General features: G+C 41.5%; 1 protein-coding gene across 2 annotated transcripts in view; it reads right to left on the bottom strand.

The window, feature by feature from the left end:
- Positions 1 to 2369: 2369 nt before the first annotated feature.
- E2F8 (E2F transcription factor 8) overlaps positions 2370 to 17598 on the bottom strand; it is a 17831-nt gene continuing 2602 nt past the window's right edge. Inside the window, exons 3-13 of one of the 2 annotated variants that reach the window (XM_004459796.4) lie at positions 16283 to 16561; positions 15781 to 15937; positions 13444 to 13758; positions 13065 to 13226; positions 9672 to 9809; positions 8741 to 8944; positions 8401 to 8488; positions 7616 to 8147; positions 4015 to 4147; positions 3504 to 3898; positions 2370 to 3144 (exon numbers count right to left, since the gene is read on the bottom strand). In XM_004459796.4, the coding sequence (XP_004459853.2) occupies positions 2962 to 3144; positions 3504 to 3898; positions 4015 to 4147; positions 7616 to 8147; positions 8401 to 8488; positions 8741 to 8944; positions 9672 to 9809; positions 13065 to 13226; positions 13444 to 13758; positions 15781 to 15937; positions 16283 to 16561 (2586 nt within the window). In that variant the 3' untranslated portion in view covers positions 2370 to 2961. The remainder of the gene's footprint in view (positions 3145 to 3503; positions 3899 to 4014; positions 4148 to 7615; positions 8148 to 8400; positions 8489 to 8740; positions 8945 to 9671; positions 9810 to 13064; positions 13227 to 13443; positions 13759 to 15780; positions 15938 to 16282; positions 16562 to 17598) is intronic. The other variant, XM_012525655.4, reaches the window with a different exon arrangement.

Here is a 17598-nt window from a genome sequence, read left to right as displayed (position 1 = left end):
TATGGAATGTAACTGCCTAATCACATATACACAATCACATGCATCCAATCACCTTTATGTTTTTTCATTGGTTAGAAGCAAGTCAGAGGTCCTGCCCACACTCAAGGGGAGGGGATTCCCACAACAGCTTGCACACCAGGGAGCAGGGATCATGAGGTCACCTTAAGAATTTATCACAGGGAAGCCAATGCGTTTCAAGTAGTTGAGTGCCTGCTTCCCACATGGGAGGTCCTGGGCTCAGTTCCTGGGTGCCTCCTAAAGAAAACGGAAACATACAAAAAAGCAAAACAAACAAAAACCAACCCAAGGGAAGTGGACTTGGCCCAGTGGTTAGGGCGTCCGTCTACCACATGGGAGGTCCACGGTTCAAACCCCGGGCCTCCTTGACCCGTGTGGAGCTGGCCCATGTGCAGTGCTGATGCGCGCAAGGAGTGTCGTGCCACGCAGGGGTGTCCCCTGTGTAGGGCAGCCCCACGCGCAAGGAGAGCGTCCCGTAAGGAGAGCCACCCAGTGCGAAAGAGAGTGCAGCCTTCCCAGGAATGGTGCCACACACACGGAGAGCTGACACAACAGGATGACGCAACAAAAAGAAACACAGATTCCAATGCCGCTGACAACAACAGAAGTGGACAAAGAACACGCAGCAAATAGACACAGAGAACAGGCAACTGGGGTGGGGGGCAGGGAAGGGGAGAGAAATAAATAAATAAATCTAAAAAAAAAACAAAAAACAAATAAACAAAAAAACCCAACCCAACTCTGGGGAGCCAACATGACTCAATGGTTGAACACTGGCTTCCCACATAAAAGGTCCCCAACCTTTTATGTGGTTCAATCCCCAACCCCTGGTACCTAAAAAAAAATTTTTTTTTACAGTGGTAGAACTGGATTGGACAACCCTCAGAGCTGCTTTGAAATCTAACACACCTTCTTTCCTGTGCATCGGATTTCCCCACACTTCTGTCCCAAGGAGGTACTTTTTCAGGTGGAGGATTGATGAGGGGGACAGAACAATGGCCACCAGTCTCCATAGCTCAGCTGCAGGGGAGGGGGAAAGATGCTTCACCTCCTCAGACTACAGCAGGTCTTCTGTGCTGGAGATTCCCTTACAGTTCTGCATGCAGTTGAATCTAGTAGGCTCTAGCAAAGTTCTCTATCTTTTGTCTATACTTCCCATTTGCCAACTTACCTTCTCTTTATTGCATGGAAGGCTTTCATTTATTCATGTGCATTTACTGCCTTTCTCAACTATTATAAGCACCTTGATGGCACGGCTTCAGGATATACTTTACTATCCAACATATTACCTAACTGGGGGGTTAGATTAATTTAAGTGGTAGTATATCAGGGACCATTCACATGCCCTCCAAGTAGGATAAGTGAAAAGGCTGTTACTTTGGGGGAAATAACTTGTATTGGTTCTCCTGTGGTGAGGAGGAAGAGTTCTCCCAGTCTGTGAAAATTTGCCATCTCAGTTGTACTTGATTGTGCAAACAAAATAGATACGTGAAAGGGCCCAGATTACTCTGAAACAATGCACGTGGTTCCTTGTAGAGCTGATAGGTGTGCATCCAAAGGCAGGATGGAACAACGGACAGAGGTCCATGGCCGTGGGCTGAGTCTTGCACACCCCAGCACTGTGACCTTGGGCGTGCTGCTTTACCTTCTGTGGACCGCAGTGACCTTGTAGTTCTAGTTCACAGATAATGTGCTTAAAACGTAGAGCAAGTGTCTGACATACAGTAAACGTGCAGGGAATAGATATTATGATGGCCCTTTGAGACTCTGACCAGGGAAAGCCTCCCATACACTTGTGAATTCTTAAGGTAGAATTCATCCCGTAACAAGGGGATCAAGGAGCACATGAAATACACTGCAGCTCATTCCTTCTTTTGGAGCTCATGGGGGTTTAGTGTGGTAGTTCTTGGAGTGTGGAGGAGATTAGAATCTTTATTGCTACTTTCCCACCCCTGGAGCTGGGACATCCAGAAAGTCCTAAGGGACTGTAGCTGCACATCCTCCTGTGCAGGGAGAAGGGGAGCCTGAGAGAGACGCTGGTGCTGACAGGGCAGGGCAGGGGCGCTCAGCTACTGCCTTTCCGTTCTCATCTCCTAGGGTGTAGTAGAAAGCACTGGGGACTTAGCTGGGCATCCTTGGCCAAACAACAGCCTCCCCAGAGTCATTTCACTTCTGTAAAATTGGAGCAATGTTGAGGATCAAAAGAGAGGAAGACTGCAGAAACATATGATGGACTTTACAAATCTAAGGGAACCCAGGGATATAATCTTCTTTCCAAGAATGTGCTATGAGGTTTGATAAATTTTCATGGTCTCCAACACTGCCCTAATTGGCCAAATAAAAATGTTAAATACATTTGATAAAAGTTTAATTTGAACAACTTATGATTAAAAATACATTTTATAAATAATTTTTCCATAGACTTGATTGAGGATTGTTGTGAACCTTACAAAAAGACATACTGCAACAATGGGTTAAAAAAATTACAAAAAATATAGCTATACTCTTCCTATTTAAAAGTACATTACACATCACACAGCATTTTCTTTGTGCAAAGTTTAACAGATTGCTGTGTTATTAGGCACGTCACAAATATTTACTCAAAGGGAAGTAAACTTTAATACAGTTACTTTGCATAATAATATAGGCTCAGTTGAAAAAATGAATCTTTTCCCCTAGAAGCTAATATACTTTAGTTCAACATTTTACTTTTATTTTGGAAGACTGAAGGCTGAACTTAGCCTTATAGAAATATATATATATGTATGTATGTGTGTGTATATATATATATATAAGTACGAAAATAAGTATCTGCTTGGATATCAAGTAAACTCCCCAACTTATTTACAGTATTTTCAGAGAATATGTTCACCAAATCAGTCTGTTTATATCTTTTCTATTAAACAATTCTTTGAAAAATTAAACGACACCAATGTCTGTCAATTAGTGGATATCCTCCGTTGAGACTTCCAGTTTTCGCTGTGGGACAAAGAGAGTTCCTAAAGAGGTTGAATTAGCACCATCTAAATCCATGCAGGATGAACTGATCGGCTTTGTTGGTCCACCTGGGGTACGGAAGAAACTTTCGGCCACTAATTGTGACCCTTTGGGTGTCACCGGAAGAGGCTGATTGGAAAGAGAGGAATGGAAAAAAGAAGTCAAACCCACACAGATATGTATGTTGTAGCAGCCTTAGTAGACTCAATGGACATGTAACATGTCAGGAGCCTATTTGAATTGGCTGTGAAAACCTTTTTTACACTCTCAAATAGTTTTGTTAAGGTAAGATACAAATCTCATGATAACCCAAAAATATGGGCTCCTTGGGCACTCTTCCTGGATTTTGGAAGGCAGGTAGGCCTCCAATCCCTGCACTCTCCGATGCCTTTCCTCTCCAGGAAGGAAAGCAAAAGTGAGCGTCACATACTGATATTTCGGGCTTAACAACTCCAGGGAAAAATGAAAATAAATGGAAATAGTCTCACCTGTTGTGCTCCCGCCACTGCACCTGATTGTCCATTTGGTTGGTTCTGGCCCAGGACTGGCGAGTCGTACCTAGTGGCCCTTCCTTGTTGAGTGCCTGAGGTTTCTGGTAGGACACTAACAGCCTCTATTCTTGGAGATACAGGAACAGTTCCAGGCCCGGGGCTGGAGGACACCTGCACACTGGGGGAGATGAGTCCCAAGTGTTGCAGGGTGAAGTTTACAATGGCTGAGCTTGGGTTCTGGACAGGAACGGGGTGGCTCGAAGCAAGAGCCGGGCTGTTCCCGACAGGTACGGCTGCCACGGAAGTTGGTGAGACCATTAGCTTCAAAGGAGTTAAATGAAAAGAGGGAAAATTAACAGCAGTGAGTTCAGATGATGTCACTGGAATAACACCTGGAAAGAAAAGGGGGAAGATATCTTAAAAGCACAGGTATTTGTCTGAGAAGCTTACAAGACTTCAGTGAGCTTGAGACTGCCCCAGGTTTGAAGAATGTTTTATAGACACTCACCTGTGATTGGGGAGCTGTAGATCCTGTGGTTTGGGGAAAGTGTATCAGAGTTTTCTTTACTAGATAAAATGGACTCTGCCCCCAGGGATGAGCACTGGGTGAGAGGGATTAGGTATCCTGATGGGAACAAGGTCTAGAAAACAAGGAGGAAGGATTTATTTTACACACAACACACAGGAAGAAACACAGTCATGTGCCTCTCTGGGGACTAAAAGCCCTTTGTTGATATTTGTCTCGTCAGACCGAAGCCTCCCACCCAGCTTCGGGCAGGCCAGCCATCCTGCTTCTCATTGACAGTGTCCCTTCCCTCCATCCCGACATCAGTCCTGAATAATGCAGACCATCTGTGGTTTGAGGAAACATCCCAAAGCTAGCACTGAAGCTGGCTGCTGTTAGGATTCACCTAGCAAGCCACCCTCACACTGACATTCTCCTGCTATCAACTTCTCAGAATGATGTGGTACAAACGCCAGAACCAAGTTTAAGGCACGTGATTCGATACCACGTATGAAGCTGCTGGATTTTTGTCTGATCGTACTTGAATTATGTATGATGGTATTTCCCAGAGTATTCTCAGATACCCTCGTTTGATGGGATGCAAACAGGCATTATGCAATTCATGGTCAAATATGTTTGAGAAATATTGAATTAAACACAGGTAAATGGTATCTTTATTAGAGGATCTCTGAGAGACTTTAATGAGTATGCATTGTAAACCTCCAAATGGGGCATACAGCTTGTAGCATTTCCCAAACTATTTGACAACTAACTTTATTGGTAGACTATTAAGGAGGACTAGTAGTTAAGGAAACCATTTTAAGAAATGTTGATTTAGAGCAGGGGTCTGCAAACTATGACCCATGGGCCAAATTTCCACCCCCTCCTCAGTCTGCTTTTGTAAAAACAGTTTTATTGGAACATAACCCACGCCCATTCACTTACTTAGTCTATGGCCACTTTCCTGCTACAAGAGCAGAATTCAATAGTTGTGATAGAGACCATGTGGTCTTTAAAACCCAACATATTTTATCTGGTCCTCTACAGAAAATGTTTGCTGATCCCTGATTTAGAGTAAAGGGACTTTCCCCCTTAGTTCTAATGATACCAAGCAAACAAGTCTTATAATATGCAAACTAAAGGGCACCAGAATTAAAAAACTGCAAATGAAAAAGAGAACTGATTAATTCATGTAAAAGACCCAAATGCCTTGGAGCAAATGCTTTATAAAGTTCTATTCCAAATGGAAAAGGTCTGAGTGTTGGCTGTGTTCTCCCACATCCCATGTCTGTTTGATAATTGTACTTTACCAGACAGAAGAGGCTTACATGGGTGGCTGAACTGCTAGAAAAGTTTGCTTCTGCCTTCCTGTGAGCAGGGCTGGCAAAAGCTAACAGCAGCTCTTGTAAATTAAGGGCTCTCCTTTTATCTTCCTCATACTCATTCTTCTGTCCGTTTTCACAGCAACAAACTCGACTTTGATCTAGTTTTTAATAGGTCCTGTCCTTTCCTTGGGAATTAATGAATTCAGGATCGACAATGCTAAAAGTGTACCACAAACTTTTCTTTCCCTTTTTTTTTTTTTTAATAGAAAAGCTGTGGATTTACAGAAAAATCATGCATAAAATACAGAGTTCCAATACACCACCCTATTATTAATACCTTGCATTAATGTACCATGAACTTTTAATTTTTTTTTTTTTAGATGCTTGGTATGTATTTAAATCTTTATCCCTAGATTCCATGAAAGCTGCAGGAATAGGGAGTTTTTAAGGGGCGGATTTAGTTTTACAAATAGCTATTCTTTGCTATCTTTAATTAAATGCTATCAAGGTACAAATTATTCTGGTTGCTGGTTTAACTCTTTCAAGTCTTCAGTCCTCTATTTTTCAATTTTCTGCAAACTATATTCACCACAAAATCCTATAATCTATAGTAGTGATTCCTTTTCTTTTAATTTAGAGCTATTAAATAGCAGAATGGATGAATTTGACCTATTTCAACTTGAATGTCATCTCATCCAGCTTAGAGTAGCCCTCTCAGCTCCCTCTTCCTATCACCTCATCCTGTTTTATTTTCACCTTTATCATTCACTACGACGTTTCCTTTTTGTTTGTTTACTGTCTCCTCTGCACCCTGAGGAAGGGTAGATTCTCAGTAATGTTTACTGAATGAACTGATTAATACATGAATTCTTGTTTTCTTTGTTCTGCTTAGTCCATTCCTAAAAGAATGGTCAAAATGAAATCAAAAAGATAGAAAAAGAAGCAGAGGACCATGGAAAGTCTAGCTACTGAAAATCAAAACCCTGAATAATTAAGTGAGCAACAGGAGACCATTCCTAAATCATACCCGTGGGCTCAAAGAGATTATGGACCTTCCAGAAAATTGAATCAAGTCAAAGCCTTGTGATTTTCCCCCTAGCATGTATATTAAATGCAAAATCATACATACTAAGATAATTAATGTTACGAACAGTTACTATGAGGCCATCTTCAGGGAAGATTTGACAAACTCTAAAGCCTCCTTAATAAACAACAGTAACAGATTATACCCTTCAGCTTATTTGAAGCCTTAAAAGGATCACACACCGTATTATGTAGATTTCCAGGTATTAAATTCACTTAACCTCACAAAAACTGTAATATGGCTAAGGGGCAAATATTCAAAAGCAACCACCACCAAAGGATGACGCTAGGTTTGATTGGCTCCAGAGCACAGAGATTTACACCCAGCAGGTGATCAGGAAAAATTGGTGACATAAATACTTTATGGATGCAGACAAACAAGATAGGGAGAAGTAAAATAGCCTGAGTTACCAGCAGGGACAAAAATAAGAGATTAACTTCCGCTTCCACATTTAGTGGTGTTTATTTGATGAGAATGACTTCCATACATAACTGTCTTATAGGAAGAAAATGAGACAATCTATGTTAAAAGGGGTTAGAACCTATGAATCCGGTATGTGGGTAGGTATCCGATGTTAATTCTTTCCCGAACTAATCTCCACCTAAGAAAAAAAGATGCCCTATCACGTCACTATCTCTAGAAAAGAATGCACCAAATATTCCTATAATTTGCCAAGATAAGTTTGGATATTTCTATTTACATAGAATAGAAATTTGCATTAAATTCTAAGTCAAAAATGTAAAAAAAAAAAATGGGAACAATTTATCTTCTGGACAACAGATGCTAGTTATATGACATGAAATATATATTAGGTAATGACTCAGAAAGCAGGAGTTACAGGAACCCTATTCTATCCATTTATTCAGGGTTACGTCTGCTTGAAAAGTATTTAAGACTTTGGTGACAGGTGTTTGCATTCCGGTATGTGATGGAGAAATGGACTTAAGGGCAGCCACTGGTGGGGCTGTAAAAAGACAGCAAATAATTCCTCCCTTCAAAGGTTAAAAAGGTCCCTGTTGTCATCCCAGGCTGGGGTTTAGCTGTGTAGGACTTTGTTTGGATTATGGGATGCTAAGGAACAGTCCCATGTGTTAAGAGACTGATCTTTACTCCAGTAAATTTCACAAACCACCAAATTCTCCTCTAATCCGACAGGGAATTCCTAAAGCTTTGCACTGTTCAAGGCTGTACTTACTGCGGAGACATTTTCAAGTCCTTTTAGGTCCTCTTTAAATTTCTTCATGGAACCACTGTCCTCAAGCATGCTCGCCCTCTTCGAGCTTCTTTCTCCAGTGGACTCCCTATCTCGGTTCTTTGCAGCTTGTTTCTCTGGTGCTGGAAGCAAGTTTCCAGGCTTGGTGGAGGCATTCAACTTTGTAGCAGCACTGGTTGCCTTCTCGGTGGTGGCATCGGTGTAATCTTTTGACCCAGCACCTTTGGAAGAGGAGGCAGGACAGACTGCTGGGCTCAGGCCTTGGGGCGTTGTCATGCTTTGGGCTTGGGTGGGCTGCAAGTAGATGGCATAGGGTGGGCCCGAAGGGCCCTGAGGTAGGATCACGGGCATGGCTGATGACATTGGGTTGGGGATCAGCGGGACGAGCCCCAGAGGCTGGACGAGGGGTGGTGCTGTCAGCTCCAGCTCAGCATTCACTGGAGTGTCTGGAGGAGCTGTTGGTTTGCAGGGCCCAGATCTTGCCAGCTGTATGTTCATTTTTTGGGGGGGTGCACTAAAAAACAAGATTTAAAAAATTTCACCATGGAAACACATTTTCTCTGAAACGGTCTGCCACTGTAAAGCTTCAGATTAAAGCCATGCTGTTATGAAATGAGCAGATAGTTTCTATAATGACTGAGTATGATTTATAGAAAAGATTATCTTGCCAGTTTCCAAGGCTAGCCTGTTCTTACATAAAATAAGTAATCCTCATAATGCATTGTAAAAGTAATTCATCATGTTACTAAACAGCATTGCCAACCTACCTCGATTGTTCTTCTAACTGCATTTTGCAAATAGCTGCAAGCTGAGCCATTTTACTTGGGAAGGTCACTGAATTCTGAGAACTTTCAGCTGGTAAAAGAACAAGTGTTCGCACAGATGAAACCTCACTGAAGTTAAAGGAACAAAAACATCTACCCCCCAATTACACAGCAATTAAACAATAAACCCAACAAATTGCTTTTTATCCTTTATGTCATGCATAGGTTAAGCTTCAAGAGTGTTTGGGAATTAAAACAAGTCCTACAAACTACTGCAGGGATCAGGTAAGCTAACAAAGCAGATAAAAGGGAACTCTTGGTTTTAGAAGAGCACCTGACATACCTTTATTAGTCTTGACAGGGCTGCTGGGGGCTGAATTTATCTTTCTCCGATCACTTTCTATACTCTTTACTAGTTTGATAAGAGATGGGTGTCGAGTAAAGTTTGGTTTCCCACGAGTGGAGAAGAGGTTCTTGGCACAGTTCTCTTTTGAAGACCTCCTCACTTCCAAATCAGAAGAGGCAAAAGGAATGACGGTGTTGGGGCCTGAAATAGAAAAAGTATATTAAAAAGTGTAATAAAACATGGTGGTTTGGCTTCCTTTTGAGATATGAAATATAAGTGTAGTTCTACGAATGATTTTAGAAATAATAGTGCAACAGTTCAGAGCATTGGCTACATGCCAGGCATTGTTCCAAGTGATCACACACGAAAGCCTTGTAGTGTAATTATTTGTGGTTTTTCTTTCTTATATAAAAAAATGGATGTCAAATAATCAGTGGAGCCTTAGGTCTGAGGAAATATGGTGATCCTCACAGTAGCTCCCCGAGGTAGAGCTATGCATCCCCATTTCAGGACAAGGGCACTGGTATGTAGAGACATTAACCTGCTGACTCCAAGTCTCTCAGCGAGTGGGATGTGCCGCTATGACATGAATCGGGTCAGTCCGGCTCCAGAGCCTACACTCTGAATCCCTGCACCCAAAGAACCCTCTCTGAGATTATATCCAAAATCATGATAACCCCACAAAGTAGTCATTGTTCCTCCCATTTTACAGATGAGGAGAGTGAACCTTGGGTTGTGGACCTTGAGTGGCTGGTGGAGCCAGTAGCCAAACTTTCTACATTGGCACTCATCTTTAATTGCCTTTTCAACCACTTACGTATATTCTTTCCACATGGGAGTATAGGTTGGAAGGGGAAGGAAGAGAAGCTCTAAATGTGTCTTAATTCAAAATAATGAAGCAAAGAATGAAAGGGAAAAAAATACATACCACTGGGATTTGGACTGATATCTGGGCCTGTCCATTTAAAAGCTGGTTTCCGGCCTCTTTCTTCTGTAACATGAACTTTCTTGATAAGATCCAGGCTACTCAGAACATTAGCTATATCATACAACCTCCTAATTTTTGCTGGGGAAAAAAGAAGTATATACTCTACTTAATGGAAGAATGAAAGATTAAAGAATTTTCTTTCATAAGGACTTCATGTATATTCTAAAAGCTATCCTAACCATCAATGTCATATGAAAAGAAATTTGACTCTTTTTAAGTTACTCTGGTAATACTGCTTTAATTAAAACAAACTGTAGTTTTACATATTTAGCAGTTTCAGTTACTGCTGGTTCTAAGTTTGAAATGACAAAAGCACCTGTTGAAAAAGGAAAAATGACTTAATGAGATGACTCTATCGGGAACTATGTTATAGATTTTTTACAAAAAGTCACCATTCTTGGGTGTCTTTTTTTTTTTTTTTTTTTTTTTTTTTTTTTTTTAATTTTTTTATTTTTTATTGACTTTGTAATAATATTACATTAAAAATATATATGTGAGGTCCCATTCAACCCCACCCCCCCACCCCCCCTCTCCCCCCCCCCCCCCAACAACACTCGTTCCCATCATCATGACACATCCATTGGATTTGGTAAGTACATCTTTGGGCACCTCTGCACCTCATATACATTGGTTCACATCATGGCCCATACTCTCCTCTATTCCATCATGTAGGCCCTGTGAGGATTTACAATGTCCGGTGATTACCTCTGAAGCACCATCCAGGGCAGCTCCATGTCCCGAAGACGCCTCCACCTCTCATCTCTTCCTGCCTTTCCCCATACCCTTTGTCCATTATGTCCACTTTTCCCAATCCAATGCCACCTCTTCTATGTGGACACTGGATTGGTTGTGTCCATTGCACCTTTATGTCAAGAGGAGGCTCAGATTCCACCTGGATGCTGGATGCAATCCTCCCATTTTCAGTTGTAATCACTCTAGGCTCCATGGTGTGGTGGTTGTCCTTCTTCACCTCCATCTTAGCTGAGTGTGGTAAGTCCAATAAATCAGATTGTAGGTGCTGGAGTCTGTTGAGGCTCAGGATCTGGCTATCACATTGTCAGTCCAGAGATTCAAATCCCCTAAATATATCTTAAACCCCAACATTAACTGCACCTCCAGCACATTAGCATGAAAGTCTTATGAAGGGAGATCCCATCTGAGTCCAGATTCATCACACATAAACACCATTTCCAAAGAGGGGCCATCTGCCCTGGTAGTTAACCCCATCGGCCATGACCATAACTCCCATGGGTCTCTTTAGCCCTCAAAGGAACCAATATCTGGGGGTTGTATCTGCTTTATCTGTCTCTCTGACTCTGCTCAGTTGTGCATGAGGGCAAACCTTCTGCCAGCCTCCAGACTCTTTTTTAGAAACTCGTAGCCATATAAACTCATTTCTCCTTTCCATTTCCCCCTTACTTTAGGTCAAACAGCATTTTAAAGTCATGGTATTTTATGTAGACATGGATATTCTGCTGATCCGCATTGAACCTTCCGTATAAGGTCATTTTCCAGTTGCATCATCAGTTGGTAGTTGATAGTGGTCCCTCGTTGCCAGGGAGGCTCATCCCCGGGTGTCATGTCCCACGCTGGGGGGAAGGCATTGCATTTACATGCTGAGTTTGGCTTCGAGACTGGCCACATTTGAGTAACATGAAGGCTGACTGAAGGAAATTCCCAGGCACAAAGTTGCTCTAGGCCTTGTTATTATTTTGGGTTTATCAGCTCACAAGCATAGTCATTAGTATCAGGGGCTCACTGTTGAACCCTCACTCCCTCCCGGTCCCCACCACTGTACCTGGGAGACTGTCGCTGCTCCCCTAGGGACCACGACAGAGCACCACTGGCCGGGAACCCAGTACCCCCCCTACTGTGGTTTTTAATTGTTGCCACTATGAGTATATCCAAACATTACCATGCACCCTGGACATATGTTCTGTACAGCTCCCTGTCAGTCATATATCATCTGTCATTGGTATCCTTGGGTGTCTTTTGATAGATTCAGATGAATTTTATGAAATACAAATAAAGCCTCTGTCATCAATGGGATTACTTTCCTGTTTGCAATAGTTTATAACAGTAAACTATTACAATTAGTAATTATAATAAAATAATTAATAGCAAAGTTTGGAATATTCTGTACCCCACGTGGAAATTTTATATTGTCCTTATATAATATATAAAAGTGTACATTTGTTAATTGTACAAATCTTGCAAATCTTAAAAATTTTTGTTAAAAAGAAGTTTGGTCATAATTCCATCTTAAAAGTAAAATATTACAAATGAAGCCCCTTCTTTGTAGCCATGCCAGAAGGTTCTGAACTCCCTGGGGATTCAGCAAATTACACATTCCAGTTCCTGGAATCAGTTTCCAAGGGTGTGACTAACCAGTGAAACAGAGAGTTGAGAACTGTCTAGTGAATTCAGAAGAAGCATCAATAGTATCAGGACATGCTTTCTGAAATTGCAGATCTCCCAAACCGTTTTCCAGCACTATTGCTGGAAGTTATTGCTGCTGCTGTGTATTTAATTTTGTCTTTATAGGTAGACTATTGACCTAAGGATTTCTGAATATACTTGCATGGGACAAGTACAGCTTACATGGATGGAAAGGGGCTTCTGTGTAACAGCTGCCAGGCATCCGCCACACCTCTGAGGTTGTTTGGGGTGTCTCTCCCTAACTGTCCAGCTGCTGCCGACCATTCTTCCTGAAGCTTCAAATGGCCAGTGTCCCCCAGCTGAGCACTTCCTTCCACACCTTGCCCCACTTCTCCTCGCGGAGGTTCCGCAAAATTGGGCATAGGGGAGAGGGCAGAGCTTTCTCAGGAACCCAATCCATGATCCCTTTCCACTTCAGAGCAGAGATTCTGGCTGAAACTATTCTTTCAAAGTGGCAAACCAGCTGTGCTTCAGGTCACTTAAGGGGACAATTTTACAAGAGTTATTTATACCCTCATACATGAAATTCAGTGGAAAGAGTGGAGACCTGGGGTGCCATCCAACTTTATAATTTATTGTCCCTTTAGACCTCAGACAGGACAGAGTCTACATCTGTAAAGTGGGGACAATGTTACAGTAGTGGATGAAGTTATTTTAAGGAATTCTTTATAAGTTAAAGTATTAGACAAATAAGAATAGTTTCACATATCTGAATCCTACAAGTTAGCTAAAGCAGTATTATCAGTGCTTCTGGGGAGAACTGAAGATTTAAAAGCATAATTGGAAAAAATCTGTTTATGTACCCAATGTATTTGGAAATCAGTTTGTAACTGAGAGTTTATGTTTAAGAATAGGTCCAAAATACAGTAGTCCATGGCAGTCCATGACACTTACTTTTAAACTTGCTTTTATCCAAGTCTTCCACATGGTCTTCACCAATTAAAATCTTGGCAGCAATTTCTAGGCTTACTATCTGGGGCGTTGACACCAAAAACAGCATCACAAATTTCTGGCTCATCACTCTTAAGGACTTGTCTTTGCGGCTGTTTACAGAAGCTTTGGAGAAGGACGAGGATTAGAGAATTAAAATTCATGAGGGGACAAGTGACTTCTAAAGTAACAAGGCTAAAAATACCACAACCTGATCATACAGTTGACAACTGCAGCATTTTAACATTAAAGGCAGCAATAGCTTCAGAGCTGTGTGCTCTTCCGAACCTTTTCTTTAGACCTACAAAAAGTGCATGCAACCTGGGCTCAGCAATTCTCTCACCTGCCCGAAATTCCACTCCGGGGAGTTCAACAAAACACATGTCTGGGTGTCCATTTTGGCCAGTGCTTGATTTGATGATATGATCCTCCATATTGTAACTCTTAATAAAATCAAACTCTTGCTCATATTCTTTCTTTTTGATCATCATAATCTGCTCGGCGTATTTATTCTCCTCCCCAACGCTTTTTAAAGTCCCAAGGGTTTTGTTGAGATTATGTCGTCCGTGCCAAGTGTACCTGTTTTTGGCTAGGCGGCTCACCATATGCAAACTCTCCAGGACGTTCACAATATCATAAATGCGACGGCGCTCAACATCTGCAAAAAAGGTGCATGGTACTAAGATCATGTTTTTAATGTGTTTTGCACTGAGTAACTTACCTTTTCTTCTGTGTGTATTAGAAAGTAGGTTCTGGATAATACACCTTTACTTACTTTAAGCACACTCATTCAACAGTGTGAGTGAAAAGGACAGGTCCCTTTCTCAAATTATTAACGATAATAATAACAATAATAACTAAGCTTGCCATAATGCTACTCTGAAATAGAAAGGTCACATTTATTGAGGACCTAATATGTGCCACATAGCTTTGGTGAATTCTCCCCCTAAAGTTGTGAGGTAGGCACTATCATTGGAACTTTAATGATGAAGAACTGGAGGCCCAGATGGGCTGAGTAGCTCACCCCAGGGCACAGAGCTAGTTAAATGACAAAGCCAGGATTTAATACAAGCCCAGCTGACTCCAAAGCCCACGATTTCCAACACATTTCTTGTACACTCTTCCCACCCCTGCCCTACAAACACACTAAGCTGCCTAAGCATACGACACATACAAAGTGCTATGAGAGTTCAGAAAAGTGTGATAACCATGACAGTTTTTGAACATCCATATAAAAAAATTAAAAATCCACCCTTCTTTGGGTCTCATTGTGCTTGTTTTTTAGTTACCATACAATGTGATACTAGTAATCCTGTACCCCATTATTTAGACTAGGTTTTCAATATTCTTCAGTGTTAGAATTCTCTTTGTTCACTGTCTTAATTTTACTTTCAACGTTGACTTAAATTCAAACATTTGATTCAATACAGCCCTCCTGGAAAAGTGTTTAATGAAGCCCTGTTTCAATAAGGGCGCCTCCTGCTGGCCTCCTGCTGCTCTGGGAACAAGCCAGATCTGTTCCTCCCTCAAGACCTCTGCACTGGCTGTTCCTCTGCCCGGAATCTCATCTCACAGATGTGCTCACAGCTCCCTCCTTCGCTTCTTTCACGTCCTTGCTCACACGTTCTCTTCTCACCAAGACCTGCCCTGACCAATCACTTTAAAATTGCAAAGCACCTCCATCCAGGCAGCCCTGATCCTCCTTGCTATAGTCTATATTTTCTTTTTTCCAATGTATGCATCACCACCTAATGTATATTTTCATTACTTATTCTTATATCCTTTGCTTACTATGTATTGTTCCTCTAGAATGTAAGTTCCACAAGGGCAGAGATTTTGTCCTTTATGTTCAGATGTATCCTTAACTCTTACATTGCCTGGCACATAGAAGGCGATCAATAGATCTTAGTTGAATTAAAGGATATAGCCTACAAAGCTACAACTACGTGTACATGAAAAGGAGATGAATCTAAATGGCATTTTCTTAAAATGTGAAATAAAGTTGATATTGATAAAAATGTACCAGAAGGGCAAAATGTCTCACACGGGGGATGGCAGCTATGTATTAAAATATATTTTCCTACATGCCTCTTAACAGTGTTAGATTGAGATATTTTCAGGACTCCAATGGTACCCCAAATTTGCCACTTTTTAGCTCTAACTAGATTCAGTCTATAAAGAAAGAGTCAAGGAGGAGGGGAGGGGGCCATGAGACATGGCAACGTTTGCCAAACACAGTGCGCTCAGTAAAACCACCTGTCCTCAGGTGAGAGCTGAGTGGCAGGGAGCCCTAAAGTCCTGCCCTCCTCCCAGAGGCGGACCCTCAGTGGAAGCTGGGAGGATACCACTGGGCAGCCTGGCTCCGCAGGCAGAGGGCAGAGGCAGCGTCTCAGAGTGGTAGCTGCTTGTCAAACAGGTCATAAAACAATGTTGCCCTTAAAGACTTAGAGCTTTGGAAACGTAATTAGAAACAACCTCTGTTGTGATTTATTTCTTAACTTCTGTTTCAGCTTCATGGAAACTAGGAACTGTATCTGCATTTGTGCTGAATAGGGATTTAGAGATTTATAATTTCCTTGGGATCATATTTGTGTCACCGACAAACACCGGCTAGATAAGCATGGGTCTGACGGAGGAAGTCCATCAAGTCACCATTTTGATGAGTTCTTTACATACTTACTGAGTTCCTCTGCTACTTCGTCAAGACAGATGTCGTTATTCACAGCAGGGTTGGGATAGTTAGGATAACGTGCCAAGAACTTATGGCACAACAATCCTAAACTTTTCTCTTTTCGACTGGGTTGGGATTTCTCATATTCATCTCCAGATAAATGTTCCTACAAAGAAAAAAGGTAAAGAATGTTTTATTCTGAAATGCAGTTGGACAGATTTACTAGGGGCACCTGCACTCAATGACTAACTATACATGTATTTACCAGCAACAGCTGCAAAGTTTGGGGAATAAAAGGCAGGGGTAAGGGGAAGCTTGAGCTAAAAATAACTCAAAGGTTCAGAATTCCCAGTGCTATATTTTGATGCAGTCCAAACCTCTCTGTTGCTCTGAAGGAGGCTAATACCAGCCTGTTGGGTTTTGAGACTTTATATTGCTGGCATGTCTGCAATAGCTATGACCCCCCACACCGCCAATTTCCCAGTTTCCACCCAGCCCTGTGAAAACCTACGTGTGAACAGTCTTTAGCCTCAGGAAGTGCACTTCTGTTGTCAAATAACCCCCTCTTCTGATCTCTGCTGCGGATCTCGGGGCTAACGGCACTTATAAGCATTTTCAGGTTGGCTGTTGGTGTCCAAGGCTCTCCCTGGGAGCTTTCCTTGGGCTTTGTGGGCGTGGTTAAAGGGCCAAAGTCCGGCTGGATCTCCGCCAATACCATATTTGGGGTACTGGATTCTTTCAGAGGAGTTTTCATCAGTACTCTTTTATGTGGCTCAAAAAAGAGATTTTCCTGGTTTAAAGAAGTAAATCAAGCCATTATCAAGCAGGCTTTATCAGTTAGCTTTCAACTCTAGAAATTTTACAGTAAATATTCTAAGGCTGTAGGAAAAAATGAACCTTTAAAGTATATGACAACATGGATGAACCTGGAGGACATAATGTTGAGTGAAGCAAGTATGACTGCATTACTATGAACTAAATATATTGTGTAACATATCGTATGATTCCATTTATATAAAATGTAAATATAAATCAATTTAGAAAGATGGAAAGAAAGTTAAAAAGAACATAGTTTGAAAAAAATATTGCTGAGGGAAAAATTTCTAATGAGGTTGTAGATTAAATTGTCAACTAAATTTCAATGACCACTTGTATCCTTTATCTATTCTAATAACTAAATTTGCCATATTTTGCAATAAAGCACAGATCTAAGTTTTTTTCATCTTATGTTCCAAGAATTAAAAAAAAAGACAACCCAACTTTAACCAGGACTTATACTTTCTATTTTGAAATAATTTCAGATTTAGAAAGAGTTACAAAGATAGATAGGGAGTGACCATATACCCTTTGCTCAACTTCCCCTAATAGGACTTATACTTTTAAGTAATCTAAAACTCCTAGGAATTACTTTTACTCATGCCACTGTAATAGGGAAAGGCCTCCAGGGAAGAAACCCTGTCTCGCTCCTCTGTGTATCCACCTAGGACAATGACTGCATGCAGCTGGTGTTCAGCAGGCAGAGGACCAGACTTGACAGCAAAATCTAGCAGGGAGCAGCAGAGTGCCTGGGCCCAGGATTTCTGGCCCTAAAAGTCTGTTCTTTGTATATCTACTCCCTCTCACTTTACAGATGAAGAAAATGGGGCCCAGAGAAGCAAAATTAGTTACTTAGGTTCACAAGGCTAGTCCTGGAAAGGCAGGACTGCCACTCTGAGACAAAAGAGGGCAAGTTAACAGCAGTTCAAAAATAAGCTTAATGTTTCTTCCTCTTTTGGATACCAGGGACTTCACTCATTCCTCCTGTCTGTGACTATTGTAAACTTTAGG

This window comes from Dasypus novemcinctus, chromosome 10 (genome assembly GCF_030445035.2).
Source record: "Dasypus novemcinctus isolate mDasNov1 chromosome 10, mDasNov1.1.hap2, whole genome shotgun sequence".
Lineage (NCBI taxonomy): Eukaryota > Metazoa > Chordata > Mammalia > Cingulata > Dasypodidae > Dasypus > Dasypus novemcinctus.
This window is presented reverse-complemented; position numbering and strand designations above follow the sequence as displayed.